The sequence below is a fragment of the Dermacentor andersoni genome, chromosome 9 (assembly GCF_023375885.2).
Source record: "Dermacentor andersoni chromosome 9, qqDerAnde1_hic_scaffold, whole genome shotgun sequence".
Lineage (NCBI taxonomy): Eukaryota > Metazoa > Arthropoda > Arachnida > Ixodida > Ixodidae > Dermacentor > Dermacentor andersoni.
The window spans coordinates 136,941,056-136,963,410 of record NC_092822.1 but is presented as its reverse complement, the minus strand read 5'-3'; the positions used below and the strand labels follow the sequence as shown (position 1 = coordinate 136,963,410).

The following is a 22,355-nucleotide window of genomic DNA, read 5'->3' as shown; positions in this document are numbered from 1 at the left end:
CGCTTGCTACAATTATTGCATGAAACGCATCAGGGGTCCTCGGCAATGAAAACAGTTGCGCGGTCCTTGTTTTGGTGGCCAGGAATAGACCGCGAAGTAGAGCTCACGGCAGCTCAATGCGAGAACTGCATTGCCAATTTGCCTATGCCACCAGCGGCCCCGCCGTTAAATTGGCCTCAAACGCAGGAGAGATGGTCGCGGGTTCACGTCGACTTTGCAGGACCAATAGAAGGTAAAATGGTTCTCGTGGTAGTAGATTCCCACACTAAGTGGATAGAAGCAGTGCCGCTGAACCAGGCTACTTCGGCAACCACCATTGACTGCCTACGGGATATATTTAGCCATTTCGGGGTACCAAGAACCCTCGTATCCGACAATGGAACTCAGTTCACCAGCCAGGAATTTGCAACGTTTGCTGACAGGAACAACATTACACACCTAAGAACCGCCCCCTATCACCCGCAATCAAACGGAGCGGCGGAGAGGGCAGTACGGACAATCAAGGATGGTCTCCGGAAGATGCGACGCGGAAAGCTGGAGCATAACCTTACATGTTTTTTGCTTAATTACAGAAGGACTCCCCAGAAAACCGGAAAGTCTCCATCGGAAATGCTGCTGGGGTACCAGATACGATCGCGCCTGGACACCTGCTTCCCTGCGGCGACTGTGTCTAATTCTAAAAAGGAAAACGACGAGTGGTTGCCTCCAACGGACTGTAATGTACATGTCCGCAACTACGGGTCAAATGGTAAATGGATACCAGGACGGGTAACAGCGACATCGGGAGGACGGATGGTCACAGTGGAGACTCCTCAAGCAATCGTGCGGCGTCACATCGACCAAGTGCGCACCCGCACTGAATCTTCTCCAGATGAACCACCAGGAACCGACCCAGGCTCGATCAGCAGAGACCGTACTCAGAGCGCCCCGCCACTCTGCCAAGAGCCATCCGCGAGCCCCGACGACGCGGGAGAATCTTCACCCCAAGAAGCGTTTCGAGACCTGGACCACCAGATACCTGTTCCAACACTCGTGGCATCCGGGGCAGACCAAGTACCCATCCAACCTGTTCGACGCTCCACAAGATCCCGCAAACCAGTGCAGCGTTTTTAAGAGGGAAGAAGTGTTGTAAAATCTGGTATCAAACCGCCGCGTCATGAGCGCGCTGTCAATGCGCGGGCGCCAAGTTCTTTTTCTATATTCACTCCTCCTTTTCCCTTTCCCCTTTTGCTTTATATATACGTGCATTAAACACTTGTGCGTTGTTCTCGGCTAACCACTGGGTCGTCAACGTCTCCCTTCTTACATGACGGCAGCTACGCTGCCGTCATGTAACTTTTGTGCTTGGCGCCTTCTTTCGTTTCACCATGTTCTATCGTGACCCTGCAGGATTCTGTCACACCTACGATATCATTGTCACAGCATATGCTTCACTCAATGAAAAAGGAGAATGAAGGAGGTCTAAGAGATGAAAGAAAAGGTCTGTGGACGGCAGCAACATGTAACTGAATAATGAGATCACAAAAGCTAAATCCACAGTGCTGCAGTTAGAAGGCTGTTTTGAAGATGCCTTCAGTACAAATTCAATGTAGAGGGGTGAAAACCCAAGCAAAGTGTGGGCAAACGCTACAATCCCTTTAGAGAGAGAAGAAAACATATTCCAAAATGCCACACTTAACGTTCACTTACTTTAATGAACAAAAGCTTTGTATTGCACACACGTTGTCCATCACCATGCATCACCCTGCAATTAAGCAAGACTGGTCACTGATGTTTGCTACTTTAAATCATCATTAGTGCTACAAATGCTGGTACATGAAAACCTACATTGCTGCCAACACATGCAACAGCAGTACAGTGTGTCAAGCCCGCCCAAAGACGAATTGCCTCATTGCTTGGGACAGTCTTTGCTACGGCATTTCGCAACACAATGAATACAAGACTCTCGGCCATGCCTGACAATGCAAAGTGGACATCCTATGAGCTTTGTGTGCCCCATGGTGTGGTACTGTTGAACATCTAAATAATGAAGAAAGCAGGCACCAGCTGTTTGAAATTCGAAGCATAGCTTATGGAAAAACATACAGGCAATTTGGCATTGCATCACAATAAGTAAGGTCAAACAAGGAGTGCAGACAATGCAGCCATGTTGGCGATATATGAAATACTGAATTTGCATGTGTCAATAGTAGCACTTTATAAAAAGAGTTTCGAACTGTCATAGGTGGCCCCTGATTTTTGCCTTTATAAAAGAAAATATTTTAAAGGCAAAACACAGGACAAGAAAAAAAGAAAGGAAAATGAGGCATGCTTCTGTGCAGTACCTCTTGGCACGAACAAAAGAAAGTGAGAACCCGATATCAAATAAATGGCTTGCATTTTGCCCATAAGCTTGTGCAAAACAGTGATTCTAAAACCAGCTCAAGAGCAAGATAAATGTCCAAATAAAATGCAAACAAAAATATTTTCATTCATAAGTTGCATTAGAGCATAGCATGTATACAGGGTGTATCACGTAACTTGTGCCAAGCATTTAAAAAAATTAGCCGCGGTTGAATGAAACCAACGGCATATGGTTTGCCATCATGTGGCACTCCTTAGAGTATTTTTATATTCTGCTTAATTAATTAACTAAGATTAATTATGCAAACTTTTTAATATTCACTTTAGGACCAAGTGCGTTTCATTGCATTGTAGGGGGGTTCAGAAACGACCGACCCAATGTTTTGTGGCAATGTACATGCTGTGTGGAGATTCTTTCCACCATTTAAAGAAAGCCCACAAAATATGAAACAAAACCCCGTGACTGTGCTCATGTGCTATGAAATTGCAGGGCTCTCAATTGCAGTGCGTGCGGACCGTGGCAAAGTGAGCGGCTAGGGCTCTGGGCATCGGCTTCACAGTGCGTTGGCATCCTTGGAGGGGGCACACAGAAAGGAAGCGCCGGCGTCCCTGAGAAGTGATAGGCTCGACGCACGGTGGAGCATGCTGCAATACGATAGTGCACGAGTGCAGGTTTGATCTCATATTGTGCGGGCTTTCCTTAAACGCCGAAAAAAATCATCACGCAGCACGTACATTGCCATAAAAAAACTGGATTGGTAATTTTGAAATGCCCTTTACAACATAATAAAATGCGCTTGGGCCTAAAGGGAATATTAAAAATTTTGCATATTTGATCTTAGTTATTTAACTAATTAAGTACAATATAAAAAGTACTATAAGGAGTGCCACATGACGGCAAACCATATGTCGTTGGCTTAATTCAGCTGCGGCTAACCACTTTTTAATTCTTGGCACAAGTTACGTGAGGCACACTATATATGCCTTTTTTGATGGGAGGAGTACACTGGGCAAACTTGCTGCAGCTTAAATGCTCAGCTTAGAGAATGCAACTATTACATCAAGGACATGCGAAAATGTACACATTCTCCACAGTCTAGAAGTACGTGCATATTTCTGCAAAAGATAAAACAATCAGTAAGATTATACAAATGCTTCTTGTTATGTCAAGAGCCATAACAAAGACACATGGGACATGACAGAAATGAAAACTTATTGAGAATTCAATGCATAAATTTCAGAGTAAGCATCAAGAAAACTATGCAAATGTACATCCGCTCATCATCTTGGTATTTGTTGTCATGCTAGGCCTACCCTTTTGCTCTTTCACAAACAAGCTTCTGTGCTCCCTGTGTTAAGAGAAGCTCGGGACCTTCTCTGATGCAGCGTATGCAAATACATGTAAAATGTAGTACTGCTTTTCCAAGGCCAATTTTAATGCAATTTGTTAAATTTGGGAGAAAGAGAGAGTTAAATTCTAGTTCCTCTAGGAAGCAAAATGTGTATTTATGGCCTGCCATTTATTAAGAAATTCCCAATAACTGGTAAGCTAAAAAATTCAAGGGGCACTTGGTTATACCTATGTGGATGAATTGCGGCCACATCAGCAGAAGCGTGGCGACGTCTGGTGGTGCCACTGGCGGAGTCATGCCACTCGAGCAGCCACATCAGCAGAAGCACCGTGCATCACATGACCAATGGTGTTTGTCACAAGGTGTGCACAACACAAGGTCGTGGGCTCGACTCCCACAGATGTGGGTTTGAGTAGATTAATTAAAACTATATCTTAATCAACTGTGTCTTAATTAACTCCACCTTAATTAACACTAATGGTTGTGGGTCCCATTCCCACCAAAGGTTGAGGGTTTGAGTGCCTCAATTAACTCTATATAAATTAACTGTGCCATAATTAAATTTAATTTACACCAAAGGTGGGTTCGATTCCCACCAATGGTTGTACGTTTGACTAACACGAAAGGTCATGGGTTCGAGTGCCTTAATTAAGTTTAGTTAAAGTACATGTGCCTTAATTAACACCAAACATTGTGGGTTCGACTCCCACCAAAGGTAGTGGGTTCAAGTGCCTTAATTAACTTCTCCTTAATTAAAATCAGAGGTCACGGGTTTGACTCCCACCTACAAACGAGGGTGCAACTTCTACCAAAGGTGGTGGTTTTGAGTGCTTTAATTAACCCCATCTTAATTAACTGTCCCTTCACCAAGCCACGTAGCAAATTTTCGTTATATGCTGGAAGTTGTTACATGCTCTTTAGGGAGCATTCTGCCACAACCATTTTTCAAATTGGTTCATTAGTACCTGAGATAGAAATATTTCAGTGCCGCGAACCCATGATTTCAGGAGGCGAGTGCCACTGCATAGAAGGACACTCTCCACCTGCACCGTCTAGCCTCTGCAAGTGAAATTCCTTCCCTGCGTTCTCCCATGTCGGAGCTCGAGGATCACGCGATGCATACATCATGGGCCCCGCCTTCATTTTTTTTCCCCTCCCTTTTTGCTGCATGGTACACTTCTGCTGACAGTGTCGCAAGCGAGTTGTTATGTTTGTCTCGTTTGATGCAGTGCATGACTTTACTTTGCCCACTATGCATGAGAACACCTGACTAGCAGTACAAGTTAGTGCTACACGAACACTGAGGCAGACACAAGCGGATCAGAGAGCATGATCGCGCACTGGAACATGGTAGGAAACGAGATAGTTTTGGAGTCTGCGCATGTGACTGCACGACATGGGAACACGCAGACAAAAGGGAACTACATCTCTCTTGCTTCGGTGTGAAGTAAAACAAAAGCACAAATACATTCGGTTCGTGTGTTTTATTATTTCTCTAAACTTTAATTCATCTACTGAAGCAACAAATTATGCAAATAACAAATGCTGCCTTGAATAATTCTCAAAGTCCCATGTCACTATGAGCGACGTCATGGCACACATCCATGCACGTATACGTCAACCCTCCGGCTTGAAGCGCAGCGCCCGTGAGCACAAGGGCAATGGCGCTCGGTTTGAAATTTTCGCTCTTTATGCAGCACGTAGCGATGTAATACTTATCAGACATGATCGTTAACCTGCATTGTATGCATGACGCTTGTCAACTCAAAATGCCCAGACCTGGTGAGGGACCCTTTAACTTAGCCTTAACACCAAGGGTTATGGGTTTGACTGTCACCGAAGCTCGTGGGTGCGAGTGCCTGAATTAACCCTATCTTAATTAACTGTGCCTTATAATTAAAACCAAAGGTTGTGGGTTCGACTCCCACCAAAGGTCGAGGGTGCGTAGCCTTTTTGGACTATCATGTGGTCACAACAATGACAGATTTTCTGCCTCATCAGCCATATAATGCACCATATAATCACCATCAGCCATATAATGCGTTAACAAAATTTAGGCATGAAGTTTACAAATCGGTCTCTCTGTAACAAAAATGGATACTGCAGTTCTGTAAACTACATCTGCTAAAACCTTGTGAAAGGCTCATGGGCCCAGGACCTCACACCCAGTAAGAAATGCATGGGGAACACACATTGCCTTTATTTCCTTCACGTCTGATCACATATATAAAAAACAAGAAGACATAGAACACTTATGCATATAAAGAGCAGGCCGCGTAACCCTATCCTAACCATCTGTGCATACATGGTATAGTTTGCTATCCTACGTGTGACCATTTTCACCTGATGGACAACTATCCCAAGCGCAGTCTCACGGTGGTGCACTCACGGTACGCACACTGTGTGTGGGTGTATCAGCTTGTGGAGCTGTCCACGCCCTGGCACTGGGGAAGGCCACCTACCACTCTGTGGCTCGGGGGATGTGGTAGGCCCATTGATGAAAAGCTCTGCTGGCTTCTGCCAACGTAACTGTGCCAGCAGCACTGCTGGTGGCCACGCGGACCGTAGCACCGCTCAGCAACTCTCGGGAGGGACCGCAGGCACTGGCACCAGGGCGGACCGTCAGCCGCCTGGGATCGTCCTCTGGTCCTGCCGAGCCCTCAAAGCAGGTGCCACAGCGGACCGGTTGCCGTTCGTGCATTGGCTGGTCCTGTTGGGCCTTGGGAACAGGCGCCTAAGCGGACGAGTAGCCACTTTGGTAGTCACCGGCACACATCCCTCTAGACCATCGCTGGCCCACACCCATTCTTCAGACCAGTCCAAGCTGAACTACAGTGTGTGCTCTCCTCGCGTGACACGGTGCCACACACCACCACCATATGATACACAGTATGCACGGAAGGTTAGGATAGGGTTATGAAGCCTGCTCTCTATATCCTATGTGTCCTTGTGTTTTTTTTGTGTGTGTTTGAATGTTATATGTGATCAGACACGAAGGTTGACGACTGGGCGTGTTGGTATAGCATATTAGAGGTTGCTCGTGTGTTCAGGTTTGTTGGTGATTATTTAGTTTTAGTGGACAACGTTGATAACAAGAATCAGTCGCTGTTGACACACCTTGAAAGAATTTTGAGAGAGGGGCTAGAGCGATTGGTGATCACAAGTGACGAGCCAGACGGTGGAGCAATTAGGTTTCTTGACTTAAAACTAAGTCTGGGCGTTGGCAATACGAACTGCGTGCAAACAAGCCTATTTTGCCCTTCCAATCTGCGCATTCGAAAATCGTAAAACGAGGCAGAGTTAAGTCATGTTACAGAAACGCGTTGCAAAAATCGTGCCATCATAGCATTTCTGACAGCTTTCGGGAGCAAACGCGCAGGCTCACGGAGGCAGGTTATCCTTTCCATCTATTAGTATCTGTGGCACAATGTTTGCTCAAGGAAATCGGAACCAGGGCACCGTTATCTGGGAAGGAGCCTTGCGGTCCAAGCAGTTTACTGTGGTATTGCTCTTCATTGCTGAGTTTGAGTTGTAAACTTGAGATGAAGTTCGAAAGGATCGGCTGATAGGTTAGTCAGTAAGGCATCATGCACACTGTAGTGCAAATTGAACACACAGGGCAACAGAAAAATGAGGACACGGAGTTTTATAATTTAGCTTTTCTTTAATTTTGGAAATGTCAAAAATTTCTCTGAAAGAATTTGTAGACTAAATAAATATTTCACTTCCTAGAGCCACTAGGTTCTAGCTTTTTCTTTTAAACTGAAGATACCTCATCAGTATTGGTGCAGTGGTTGCAGAGAAAAACGACTTCTCTGTTCCCATGTACCTAGATAGAAGCTGTCGAGCTAAAGCTTCCTCTATTCCTACTCAGTCTGGTTATTACAACACGTGCGCAAATGGTTTACAATTTCTTTTTTATCAAATTAGATGCAGAAGGTGTTTTGCAGATGTGTGAAAAATGATGAAAATGAGTCAGGAATGGTAGATACGATACTACAGGGCTCCATGAGTGGTGCGGCAAAATGTGTAATGGGGGAAAAATGAAATTTCCCAATTCACTTAGATGTTGTTTGCAACACAATGCTATTTATGGCCCATAATGCATAGGGTGGTGCCTTTATGGTCAAGGCACATTGAATATCAGCGGCGAGGAAGAAAATATCTATGTATTATTGTGAGAATAAAGATAACATGCCCAACCGAAAATGCCAAGGGCTCAAGCAGTCGGGGAGCTACTTGGGTATTGCTCACATGGCTGGGAAACTGTTGCCCATATTTCCTGTGAAATTTTATGTCAACGTGCTCATGTCACAACATGATTGCCAACGAGATGGAATTGCTTACATCTTTAGAAACCTCATCTCCACAAGAAGGTCACTTACAGACACTTCCAACTGCAAGTATAACATAGTAATGCAGGTGCAAATGCACAATAGGCAACCAACGCAAAGTCTGTTTACATGATCCAGTTATTAATGCACCTTTTTGTTTTCATTTATGCGTTATAGATACTGTGCATTTGGTTAATTTACTGCGACGCTCCATGTATAAGCATATCAGCAAAAGAGGGGTTCTCCAAAGCCAGAAAGTTTGAGAACCCCTGCTTTAGACTAGCCCTCAAAGGTGTCACTATATAAAGGCACTTAAATATCATGGCTCTGGACCAGCAAGCACTGAATAGAAAAACTGGTTCATAAGAACTGCCTATTAGGAGAAGGATACCTCGCAAGAACATGGCAGGCATTGTGGCAGTTCTTTCTTGAGCATTTGTGGAACTCCTTCTGAACTGATGGGCCATTCACTCCCTCGGGTTTCTTGAAAACTCTCACAGCATTGTGTAGCAAAAGGTAACACTCATTCACTGGTCTATCCCATGAGATATCTCTGGGCTATTATGTAGTTCACCGGCGGCTGTTGAGGAAACACCTCCTAAATGCAATATCATAAACAACTCCCAGGTGCACATAGTTCACTGGTTCCTCAAAGGCTGTTGTCACTGGATGATTGTTTTCCCTCCATGCTCCTGTTCTTCAAAGAACACCTTAGTTATGACAATGTCACCCGTGGAAAGTGTTTGACAGGCTACGTCCACACCCTCTCTCGGCGTCCGGCATTCTCCACAGCAGCAGCAGCTGTTCTCCGAAGCATGCCCATTGGCTGTCACGGGGGTCGGTGCCTTTGGCCCATCCAATGAGTGGCTGGGTGACACTGCTGCACCCAGCGAATCACAGCTCCAGTCACCAGACCTCGGCAGGTCAGAATCGGTAGACTCAGACTCTGACTCGGTTGCATCATCATCCTCTTCATCATCCTCATCACCGGCACCTGGCAAGCCATCGGTGGCACCACTCCCTGCTGCTCCCACACCACGGTTCCGTAGGCGATCAAGTTTCCGAGCCACCTTGGGATTTCCATCGATGCGTGCACACTCCTCTTCACTTAGGTTCACGTACCTGCACACATGTTAGAGACCCCGATTGGCCTGTGACTAATTTCTAGGTCATCCTGGAGGCACTTCAAGACAAATAAATGGTGATCAATCACACTGATAACAGCACAGATCTGTCTTGGACTTCCTGTCAGGCACAGCAACAAAAACCAAACAGCCCTGAGAGAATACTGAGCAGGGCAAAAAGGAGCAATTTATTAGAAGGTCTGCCAATGCTATTATGTCAAAACAGTACTACTTATGCACAATTTAATCATAAACTTGCACACGAGTAGTCTTTTCTTACCTGCATTCTACATGTGCGAATAGTTTTTATTGTGATGTGAAAATATCTTTTGTGCCAATAATTCCATTTTTAAGGGCCTAGGCGCATGCTTTAGAGCCATCATAATGTGAATGAAACGGCAAAATGAACACATGCATCAAGTCACAAAAGGGGTGTGCAGAATTACCTCGAAGTGGGCAATTGAAAAGAATTGTCAATGTGGGAGGCAAGAATCAGAAAATCATGGCTTCCATTCATATGCACTGTCGAATTACAGTGATTCAGGTGACAGGTCTTTACAGCGGCACGGACGATGTCCTCCCTAACGAAACTGGTGTCCCACTTGCCGGCCAGCCCTTTGAAGCCGCAAAACAGACCCAGCACTACTTACGAACATTGTTTAACTGCGCGAACAAAGAGACCACAGAGACAGGATGGGACAAGGACGGGTGCAGACTTGCAACTAAAGTTTATTCCACAAAGACCACATATAAGTACACCCCCGACATACACCACTGCGTGTGCGCGAAAAAAGAAAAGAAAAACCTTGTATATGCAAAACGCGACCTACCTACGCTCGTTGATAAACCTCATCTCACTGTTGTGTAAGTAAACTGAGGTGTCACTGACACGGTCTTGTCCCTTCTTTCTAATATGGTACGCCTCGAGTAGCTCTTTGGCTCGGCTATGTCGGCAGCGGCACAAAATCTTTACTTCCTTCATGATCGGCTTGCACGTGCATGCCAAGCAGTGGACAGGCAGGTGCCCTTTCGTTTCATTTCTAATTGACAATTCATGCTCACGCAAGCGCACATTCATGCACCTCCCTGTTTGGCCTACGTAAACTTTGCCGCGTGATAGAGGTATCTGATAAATTACTCCAACACTGCAATCTACGTGGAAAATGGAGTGCTTTGTTCCGCACCCTTGGAAGCTATCTTTACTTCTTCCTATCTTTTCTTTTTTCGTGCACGCGCAGTGGTGTATGTCGGGGGTGTACTTATATGTGGTCTTTGTGGAATAAACTTTAGTTGCAAGTCTGCGCCAGTCCTTGTCCCATGCTGTCTCTGTGGTCCGTTTGTTCGCGCAGTTAAACAAAGTTCGCTAATATGTACCAACTTGCCCAACAAGTTCTTCTAAACCAGCACTCCTTGTTGAATGATCACAAGGCTCGGCTTGGGATGCTCACGTTCATTTGCCTAGACCATTCTAAACAGTTCTGAAGCAGCAATGGCAAACCGTCAAGAATGATGCAATGCACTCACTTTCCAGCTGCCTTGCCAGCTGTTGCTATCAGGTAATGTAGAGAAAAACCGAGGATCAATTTCTGATGCTTTCATACTGATAGAAGAAAAGCCGTCCTGAGCTCAAAAAGACTTATAAGAAGATCACAAGAAGTTGCTCTCTCACCTAAGCTATAAGATAGTGACCCTTGAAATGGCTAGATACAGGCAACAAAAATCTCAAACAAGACAGCTAGATCAAACCCAACATGCAGCCTTTCAAGTTGCAAGCAATAATGACCATATGCACTATAACTATTTCATGAGTTGAAGTAATGGTGACAATAACCAAGAGCATTCTGGAACAAAATTTGTAGCAGGCGAAATTGCAATTTGTAACATGTGGTTGAAGACAACATTAAAGCTAAAATACACTATGCTAATTGAAAACATATCTTTCTTCAATTCTCACATAAAGGAAACTTGTAAAACTGCAGGAAAAACATAAAACTGATTGCAGCCTATAATGATTAAATCCTGGCTTCATAAAACTAGAAATGTGTTAAATCATCATCATCATGAAATGACATCCTTTGGGAGTGATGGTGACAATGTATGCAGTTTTATGATGCAAGGGCCAGATATTGCCAAAGAGCACCATACACATGTTGATGAGTTTTCAATGAATTGTTTGTGAAATAGAGGAACATACTGTGAATGGCGGATGTAGAATGGCTGTATATAGGCATAAAATCAGTCGCTGTAACTTGCTTAAAACATATAAGTATTAAAATGGTGACAATGACCAGAGATGTGAGCAATGACCATAAATGCTTCATTCTGAATTGATAATGTCATAAAATGTGCATGTGAAAGTAGCACCAGTGCCTTAACGCTGAACGCAAGGGCAGAGAAGCAAGTGCTCTGCAAAAATGTTGTCGCAGCAGCAGCCTCTCAGAAGAGGATGTGCTACGAGTGTAGGGGGCCTGGTAACCCACAACATACCAGCAGCTTCATGAAACTTCAAAGCTAGCCCGTGGTACCAAAAAAAAAAAAAAAAAGTTCTGTACCAAGAAATATTGCTGGGTGGAAAGAAACATGTTGCTTATATGCTAAAGCAAGTATTTTTTTCTATGACGTTCCGATTCCTTGCACTCCATCAAGACAAGGACTACAGTCAGCATCTCGCCATACATACTGCAGATAGGAGATCCATTCCTAATCAAGAGGTGAGAATGTGTGGCTGATTCTAGGAATGCAGAAAATGACCTCAGTTCGTGTTTTCGTAATGGCTCGCCAATTTCCTGGGTTGGGCTTAATGACATGGAGTTTATTGAGTGTTTCGCCGTCTCAAGCACCTTGCTAACATTTCCTTAGTTTCTTCCATAGGTAAGGCTCAAAATCTGTGGCGGGGATAGCTATAGTAGAGGTGCCGACTTTTGTTGTTACAGACGTGGCAATATTGTCAGCAAGAACATTACCGTCGATGTGTCTGTGCCCAGGCACCCAACATATTGCTACGGAAGGATGAAAGAAGAGAGAGGATGAAGAAGATTGGAGACGCGGGCTGCTGCGTGTTGTTGGTGGTCAGCCATCTTAACTACTCTGACTTAGCCTCTATATATAATGTAAATATAGCCTTTCTATACTCGCAACATCCCCGTAACATATTGGTGGAGGTGTTGTTTAGATGCATAAACAGAGTAGATAAGTGAATAGAGGTTGTTAATTAAAGGGTTTTTAAGTTTTTGCGGCAATATTAAAGCTGGATGGAGCGACCATGCATTTGCTTCTACGTAAAGGCTTTCTACGTGGCTTGTCCTGAAGGTCGCGAGGCGGATTCCTAAATGGCGAACAGGATCGAACATCTTTCAAGCACTGGGCACAGCAGACTGCTCAGCTATCGCGCCCTCGTCAAGTCATGAGCCAACAAGACACCTATACAATATCAAAATGCATTTTATGTCACTGCCCCATGTTGTACATGATAGAAGCTTTAAGAAGTTCATTGTTTTCAGGCACTTAACCTTCAAGCATTTTATATGTGGAACGAATGTGAGATTCCAGTTCAATATGATGCCGAGAAACTTGTGCTCTGCGCTTAAAGGTAATGAGTTACCAGAGAGCTCAATAGCAGATTCTGGTACTATTCCTCTCCTATTCGTGAAAAGCACACATGTACTTTTCTGTGGGATCAACATAAAGCCGTTTTCATCAGCCCATTTAGCCACTTTGTTTAAGCCATGCTGGACATGTCGATCGCAGATACATGCACGATTTAAAACCAATCTGCACATACATATACAGAGTAGAATAATGTTTGTAGGACAGCCGTGCACACCATCTTGCAGGATACCAGTTTCCTGTGTGAAAGACCTCGGCAAGGCCTGACCCACCCTTACACAAAAGGTATGGTTAGAAAGGTAACTTTCAATTATACTTAACATATTACTATGGACACCCATGACAGAAAGGTCTCAGATAATACCAAAGTGCCATGTGGTGTCATACTGTCACATAGTAGTGACATAGACGTGACAGCAACAACAAGTCCACATGTCAATGCAGTCACCATCTGGTGCCGAGCTGTTGCAAAAGATGAAAGAAGTTTTCAGCTAAACTAAATGGGAAGTTGTAATTTTCATTTCGAGTGCATTTGCATTCAAAGGACTGTCACCATGCATGTTTTTTTAACCACACGAATCATTGTGTGTAATGCAAGGCACTGGAGACATAGTATTCAAAGTGTTCACCCAGACAATCTGCCTGATCTTCCAGGCAGATTCTACCTTGGCTACATATTAAGGGAAGGGGGTTCAACTCTTGGCCTTTCAATTCATTCCCCCTATTCCATATTTTTGCCTCATCAGTGTAAGAATTTATGCCAGAGAGATACCTCTCCCAACTCTCTCTGTATGCACGCCGACGTGTTCTTCTGCCTTGTGACTTAACCTGTTTAAAATTAATAAGGTTTTTGGTGGTGGGAGGATTGTGAAACAATCCCCAAACTTTGTTTTGTTCTTGCGCGCTTACCCACATTAATTGTTTCACCATGGGATAAGACACTTATTAGTCAGTCTGTTGGATATGCCACAGCGTATTCATGCGTGACATGTACGAGGGAAAGGCTTTGCGTGTAGCCAACTAAAGCACTATTAGCCTCATGCATCCCCAAAAAGATGTCGTTTATGTAAGGGGCGCCGCTTTTTTTTTCATTGCAGTTTGGAATTTGCATGAACATGAATGGGGATTTGGGTGGCGAACAAATGTTCCTAAGCTATTGGCCATATCCTGGTGCATCAGTGCCAGCTCCTGCAATCACCGAAGCTAAGCAGCGTTGATCTGAGCTAGTACATGAGATAATGACCACCTCCAGGAACGCCGACTGATGATAGCTCCACCTGCCATGGAATAGTTCAAATGTTCACCTTGTGCGATACAGTTATGGTAACGGCGGCGAAGGATGTCTGCTTCTCCCACACTAACAACAATTCCTCATAACCAAAAATGCATCAAAAGCTGAACGAAAGTGAGCACACGTTACCCACATAAAGTTATGCACAGACTACTGTGCAAGTTATGTTTTACACACGATACTAAATGATCATGATAAATAACTAGCCAAAACAGCTTATTCCAGAACTGCAATGACCTAACTACAATCAATGGCAAAGATCATCTGAAGGGGAATATATGGAACAGCCACAAAAGATTTCTACAGGTGCACAATATGCTCAGAAATAACTCTTGAAAGAAAGCACAGTGCACAAGGTATTTATGCGAAGTCACTTGGCATACATTTTTATCTTTTACTACAGAGCATGTGGAACTTTCTGCAACTTCACAAATGAATCCATCATTTTGAGAACCTAGCACCATAACTTCAGGGCATGTACTATTCTCAGGAATGCAGCACGACAATTTAGACCCAACTATAACATGCATTCGCAACTCTAGTTTATGTTTCACTGGCAATGTTCTGGCTCTTATGCCTAAATCAGAGTTCATGCTAACTTTAGTGACCAGATGCTTGATGATGTGACATCTTACTTTCGAATAACGAGTGTTCTACATTAAAATTTCATTCCACAAGTATAGTACATTGTATACAATTTGCCACAGCCCACCTGAGAAGGCGTATCTCACGGTTGCTCAGCACCACCTGGCGCTGCGTATGCCGGGCAGCATCCAAGCGCCGGCGCAGATCATCCACCTCGTGGTCTAGTTTGCGCTGCTTCTTGCGCTGCTTTACCTCATCAGGGCTTATGTGTGCCAAGGCCTGCTCCTCACAAAGGGCCCACAGGAGTGGCTCTGACTCAGGTCGCAAGGCTCCCCGCAGGGCTCCGTACACACCGGGTAGCAGGCAGAACACATCAAAGGCCGCATGGAACACCATGTCCTCACTCAGGGGTCGCCGGCTCCAGAACTTCTGGTCCCGCCGGTACAGGCTCTTCACCTGGACATGCATGCCTTTGTTTTGTGCGCGTTTGCTTGCCTGCACTGCTTGTTACACTCTCAACATTAAAGGAATGATCAAAAGGTGGTGGAATGACTACTGCAAACACACAATGTTCACTCATGGGCTCAACAGTGCATTGCTGCATGATATTGTCACGTGGTAGTGACGGTTGAGGACACAAAAAGAAAACTGTGAATGGTGAAACTAACTTTACTGGGCGAACCTATGCCCAGAAAAACAGGCTACACTCAATGGTCAACGAAAACGGCGAACACAGTCGGCGATCGTCGAAAATCTGATCAGTGAGTCAAGCGCGTCGGCTTTTGTAGATCAGTCATCGAATGTTCCAGAGTAATTGCTGGGACCCGCGTGCTTTCCACAAATTTCTACGCCACTCGCGTCGCGCATGCATGCAATCAGATTACACAAGGTTCGGCGACAACAGACAGCGGATAGAAGCATCCATAAAATTCTAGAACCTTACGATACACGTAGACGTGTCCTGTGCTGAGCGATAACATTTCTTAGACGGTAAAAACGTTCAACCGTAAAAGATAAACGAGTTCACGTGTCAATTCCCCCCTCTCGAAAGGCATCGTCCTGATGCTACAAACATAACGGGAGGTAAAACAAAAAAGGACATTTCTTAAACAAAGTAACAAAACAACTAAGAAACAAAGTCTAAGGTGACACAGTCAAAAAAAAAGTCCAAAGTTCAGCTATGCGATGTCCCCAAAGTTCATTAGCGCTGGTGGAACAGCTTAAGTTGCACAACATGAACTACTTCTGGTCGTGAGTGGAGCCGCTGTGATAGCGAAATGCCGCCTGGCATGACCTCATACTTGAGTGCGGAAATGCATCGGATGATCTTGTATGGTCCGAAATAGCGGCGTAAAAGCTTCTCGCTCAGTCCTCGTCAGTGTCATCATCATCATCAGCCTGGTTACGCCCACTGCAGGACAAAGGCCTCTCCCATACTTCTCCAACAACCCCGGTCATGTACTAATTGTGGCCATGTTGACCCTCCAAACTTCCTAATCTCATCTGCCCACCTAACTTTCTGTCGCCCCCTGCTACGCTTCCCTTCCCTCGGAATCCAGGCCGTAACCCTTAATGACCATCGGTTATGTTCCCTCCTTACATGTCCTGCCCATGCCCATTTCTTTTTCTTGATTTCAACTAAGATGTCATTAACGTGCGTTCGTTCCCTCACCCAATCTGCTCTTTTCTTATCCCTTAACGTTACACCTATCATTCTTCTTTCCATAGCTCGTTGTGTCGTCCTCAATTTAAGTAGAACCCTTTCTGTAAGCCTCCAGGTTTCTGCCCCGTACGTGAGTACTGGTAAGACACAGCTGTTATACACTTTTCTCTTGAGGGATAATGGCAACCTGCTGTTCATGATTTGCGAATGCCTGCCAAACGCACCCCAGCCCATTCTTATTCTTCTGATTATTTCACTCTCATGATCCGGATCAGCAGTCACTACCTGTCCTAAGTAGATGTATTCCCTTACCACTTTCAGTGCCTCGCTCCATATCGTAAACTTCTGTTCCCTTCCGAGACTGTTAAACATTACTTTAGTTTTCTGCAGATTAATTTTTAGTCCCACTCTTCTGCTCTGCCTCTCCAGGTCATTGAGCATGCATTGCAGTTGGTCCCCCGAGTTACTAAGCAAGGCAATATCATCAGCGAAGCGCAAGTTACTAAGGTATTCTCCATTAACTATTATCCCCAATTCTTCCCAATCCAGGTCTCTGAATACCTCCTGTAAACACGCTGTGAATAGCATTGGAGAGATCGTATCTCCCTGCCTGACGCCTTTCTTTATTGGGATTTTGTTGCTTTCTTTATGGAGGACTACAGTGGCTGTGGAGCCACTATAGATATCTTTCAGTATTTTTACATATGGCTCGTCTACACCCTGATTCCGTAATGCCTCCATGACTGCTGAGGTTTCGACAGAATCAAACGCTTTCTCGTAATCAATGAAAGCTATATATAATGGTTGGTTATATTCCGCACATTTCTCTATCAGCTGATTGATAGTGTGAATATGATCTATTGTTGAGTAGCCTTTACGGAATCCTGCCTGGTCCTTTGGTTGACGGAAGTCCAAGATGTTCCTGATTTTATTTGCAATTACCTTAGTAAATACTTTGTAGGCAACGGACAGTAAGCTGATCGGTCTATAATTTTCCAGTCTTTGGCGTCCCCTTTCTTATGGATTAGGATTATGTTAACGTTCTTCCAAGATTCAGGTATGCGCAAGGTCATGAGGCATTGCGTATACAGGGGGGCCAGTTTCTCTAGAACAATCTGCCCACCATCCTTCAACAAATCTGCTGTTACCTGATCCTCACCAGCTGCTTTCCCCCTTTGCATAGCTCCCAAGGCTTTCCTTACTTCTTCCGGCGTTACCTGTGGGATTTCGAATTCCTCTAGACTATTTTCTCTTCCATTATTGTCGTGGGTGCCACTGGTACTGTATAAATCTCTATAGAACTCCTCAGCCACTTGAACTATCTCATCCATATTAGTAATGATATTGCCGGCTTTGTCTCTTAACGCATACATCTGATTCTTGCCAATTCCTAGTTTCTTCTTCACTACATTTAGGCTTCCTCCGTTCCTGAGAGCTTGTTCAATTTTATCCATATTATACTTCCTTATGTCAGCTGTCTTACGCTTATTGATTAACTTCGAAAGTTCTGCGAGTTCTATTCTAGCTGTAGGGTTAGAGGCTTTCATACAGTGGCGTTTCTTGATCAGATCTTTCGTCTCCTGCGATAGCTTACTGGTATCCTGTCTAACGGAGTTACCGCCGACTTCTATTGCACACTCCTTAATGATGCCCACAAGATTGTCGTTCATTGCTTCAACACTAAGGTCCTCTTCCTGAGTTAAAGCCAAATACCTGTTCTGTAGCTTGATCTGGAATTTCTCCATTTTCCCTCTTACCGCTAACTCATTGATCGGCTTCTTATGTACCAGTTTCTTCGGTTCCCTCCTCAGGTCTAGGCTAATTTGAGTTCTTACCATCCTATGGTCACTGCAGCACACCTTGCTGAGCATGTCCACATCTTCTATGATGCCAGGGTTAGCGCAGAGTATGAGGTCTATTTCATTTCTAGTCTCACCATTCGGGCTCCTCCATGTCCACTTTCGGCTATACCGCTTGCGGAAGAAGGTATTCATTATTCGCATATTATTCTGTTGCGCAAACTCTACTAATAACTCTCCCCTGCCATTCCTAGTGCCTATGCCATATTCCCCCACTGCCTTGTCTCCAGCCTGCTTCTTGCCTATCTTGGCATTGAAGTCGGCCATCAGTATAGCGTATCTTGTTTTGACTTTACCCATCGCCGATTCCACGTCTTCATAGAAGCTTTCGACTTCCTGGTCATCAGGACTGGATGTAGGGGCGTAGAACTGTACAACCTTCATTTTATACCTCTTATTAAGTTTCACAACAAGACCTGCCACCCTCTCGTTAATGCTATAGAATTCCTGTATGTTACCAGCTATATTCGTATTAATAAGGAATCTGACTCCTAGTTCTCGCCTCTCCGCTAAGCCCCGGTAGCACAGGACGTGCCCGCTTTTTAGCACTGTATATGCTTCTTTGGCCTCCTAACTTCACTGAGCCCTATTATATCCCATTTACTGCCCTCTAATTCCACCAATAGCACTGCTAGACTCACCTCACTAGATAACGTTCTAGCGTTAAACGTTGCAAGGTTCATGTTCCAGTGGCGGCCTGTCCGGAGCCAGGGATTCTTAGCACCCTCTGCTGCGTCGCAGGTCTGACCGCCGCCGTGGTCAGTTGCTTCGCAGCTGCTGGGGACTGAGGGCCCGGGTTTGATTGTTGTGTTCATATAGGAGGTTATGGCCAAGGTTGTGGCCAGGGTGGCCAATCCTGCTCTGGTGAGGGAGTGCGTTACCAGTTCTGGTCACCGGGATCTGGACACACTCCAGACCTGTTTATGCAATTTTATCAACACGCGGATTTTTTTGTTTTTTTATTGCGGTGGAAAATTGCGCGGCACCGGGATTCAAACCACGGACCTCTTGCATGCGAGGCGGGTGTTCCACCTCTACGCTACTGCAGCATTTTCGCACGTACAGTACTGTTCAATTATACGGAGACATCAGGCGAGCTGTGAAAAATCCTTCTGCGGTGTTTGTAAGCCAGCCACAGTAGAAACCAGGACCACACGGCATTCGGTAACAGAATCTTTCGTTTGATTCCAGCTCTTCAGTTCTGCTCCTCAGTCACTTTCTGTAAAATTGTTAGCAGACGACTGCCTTGCAGTTAGGCTGCCAGTGGCTACCATTAGTATGCAGAATTTCTCGAACTAGAATTGTAGAATGGCACCCAGCACCTGTATGTATGCCCCGTAATTCTATCTGAGCAACCTGTATATCACCGGGTTTGAACGTCCTAGGCACCTACAGAAAAGCCTTAGAAGTGTTCAATTCTGCATCCTCTGCATGTCTGCTCTATCAACAGATGCACATCTGCTAATTGAACAGAACTTGTAGTCTAGGGTACTCTCAAGCCGCTTGTGTCTAAGGCAGTTGACAGCCAACTCCTTCTTGCTTGCCTTGTATGGACGGGCTTCAGCAGTACCAAGACAAGCAGAAACACTACAACACATGGTGGAATACCAAGCACAATGCTTTATGGCTCCAGAAGATTCACATGGAAGTAGGCTAGTTATGACTACGTTTGCCAACCACGGTCGTGGGGTGAGAAAAAGTGGCAGGGCACAACAAAGGATAGGAACGTGACGTTTACCCGAGGTCCTTCCTTTGTCGTGGCTTGCAGTCTTCTCCTTACTGGCATTTGCCGGCTGGGCTGATTTCTACCTTGTACCTTGCCTTGTTCTTTGCTCAGTTCAATGGACGTGGGGCTCCGCGGCCACATGATCATTACATTTGCCACCAGTTTGCAAGAGGGTTGCACCACAGAGTTTCATACAATAATTACTGGAGGGAACTCTGGCATTGCAGTCATTGTACCACCACGGCAATGATGGGAAGTACGTGGATTTGTCTGATTTTAGTGCATGTGGATTCAGACGTTCTTGTGGCTTTGTATATTACGCTATATAAATCTTATTGTCGTAAATTTCAGCACAATCTATACTCTTCAAAGAGCAGAAGACGCCGGGAATAAGCGCAATTGCTATTAATTGCAACGATTGAGCTTGTCCAGGTGGCCAAATCGAAACGTGCCAAGCGTCTCAAGGCACTGGTATGCCCGCAATAAATTCATAAAGGTGTTTCGTTCACTTGTCGATACATGCGCCTGTGGCTTAATGGTTTTTTTCAAGATCAGGCTTCTGTGCTAGAGTTCCTGTGTTTGAATGCTGCCGTCGGACAATCTTAATGATGTTTATTTAATTATTTATTATGCAGTACACTGTTGACAATGACGAGTTTACAAAGTCACAAAGGCGTTTGAAGCCAAAAGGACGAAGTTTAGGCAAATCCATGTACTTACCATAATTCCCATGCTGGTACCACTGTTCTCATTGCAGCTCCCGTAGACACTAGTGCCAGTTTCCTCTGGTACTTATTGTATGAAACTCTACGAGTTGCGCCACCGCGAGAAAAATTGTCGGGCTCCTCACATGGGGAGAGTGGAAAAAGGCACCTGTTCCCTTACTTCCGTGGTGCACGCACTGGAATGAGGAAAAATATGATGTTATGTAATGTTATGGGGGTCTAACCACAACTGACCTACTCGCTGTTGTTGCTTCCACAATGCAGTTGGCGCGGTGTCGGTGTTTTGCAGGGCCCTTTTCAGCAGAATACATTGTCCTGTAACATCCCCCAAAGTCAGCCCCACCAGCGTCAGCTGGAGAAGGCGTGGCACACTTCGTTTTTCTGTGATCAGCCTGATGGGCCCACATGCCCTTGGAACACAGGGCCCTGGTTCCACAGATCGCCAATCGGAAGGCTTGTGCCACTCAATTCCAGCAGTAGAATGGCCTAGGGACCAAAGTGCGCTGCTTAAGGCGAACCCTCACTCCAAAGGTTGGCTTCCTGTGCTGGCACTCGTCTCTTGCACCCAGTGGCCTCAGGAAGTGCACCAGCGTGGCTATCTGCTAGACTGGGAATGTGGCTCCATGCCATATGCCCTCAGCTCTCAGTGACCTCCATGGCCATCTTTAGCTGCTGCTCCAAAGGTTCGCTTCTGCTTCTGCTGCTACGAGTGGGTCCGGACTGGTTATGGTCTGTTATGCCGACTGCAGGTGTTGTAGGGGTGCGCCATGAAGGTTGATGGGCCATCGCTAGCCTGCCCACGCACTGCTGGTGCAGGCGCAGCAGCTTCCACAGTGCCTTCTCCCGAAAGTGCTGCTTCAGCTTACCTACGTGAATTGGTCCGCTGATACAACCTGTGTTCAGACACCTCAGCTCGTAGTTCAGTCGTGAGAGCTTCTTAGCAACTTCATAGGGCACCAACCCATTTGGGTGCTAAATGCGCCACAAACCCTGTGTTCGCATCGTGGCGTGCATGGTTACGTTTCTCAACTAGGTCTCCCGTTTGAATTCCATGTCCCGGTGCAGTCGGTCATAGGAGGCTTTTCAACTCTCCCTGGCCTCTGCATGGTTGCGATTCACTTCCTTCACAGCATTTGCCAGGCGATCACACAAACACCTTGCATACTTGCTGACTGCCATTTCTGCTCCAGATCAATCTGTCCATTTGGCAAGTACAGTAAAACCTCATTAAATTGTACCCACTTAAACAGTAGTTTCGTTTTAAAAGCAGTAAGGTCAAATACCCGACTCAGTGGCCATTGAACATAATTCATTTTGTATCCACATAAACCATACCAGCTTATTGCATACGTGTCGCTTAACACATAGTGTTTCCACTTTTTGTCGCACAATCACGGTGGTGTGTTGTCCCCATTGGGCGGCCCGGCAGAACAAGCCTCAGAGATCCAAACAACCTCCAAGCGCCCTGTGCGTTTGCGTGTGAAGGCACATCAACATCATTTCAGTGCCGAGCCAGACAGCGCTGTAGCATCGTGCAAGCTTCTTTATTGCAACAGCAATTATATGGACATTCCAGGCAAATTTCTCCCATCGGCATCACTGTGAGGTTCTTATAAAGTGCAAGGGCAATAAAACCGTTGCCGCGCGCCGTATGCTGTATGTGGAAGTGAAAGAGTGTGAGGGTGAGCCAGCGAACACGGTTCAATCTCACATGCGCGAGCGCGGAACACCACTCGGATGTACGCCC

General features: G+C 45.4%; 1 protein-coding gene across 1 annotated transcript in view; it reads right to left on the bottom strand.

Annotated features, from left to right (window-relative positions):
* Positions 1-1,674: 1,674 nt before the first annotated feature.
* The window catches only part of egl (Egl_like_exo domain-containing protein), a 255,341-nt gene continuing 234,660 nt past the window's right edge, over positions 1,675-22,355 (bottom strand). The window contains exons 8-9 of the mRNA XM_050177263.3: positions 14,763-15,091; positions 1,675-9,151 (exon numbers count right to left, since the gene is read on the bottom strand). Coding sequence (XP_050033220.1) covers positions 8,692-9,151; positions 14,763-15,091 — 789 coding nt within the window. The 3' untranslated portion in view covers positions 1,675-8,691. The remainder of the gene's footprint in view (positions 9,152-14,762; positions 15,092-22,355) is intronic.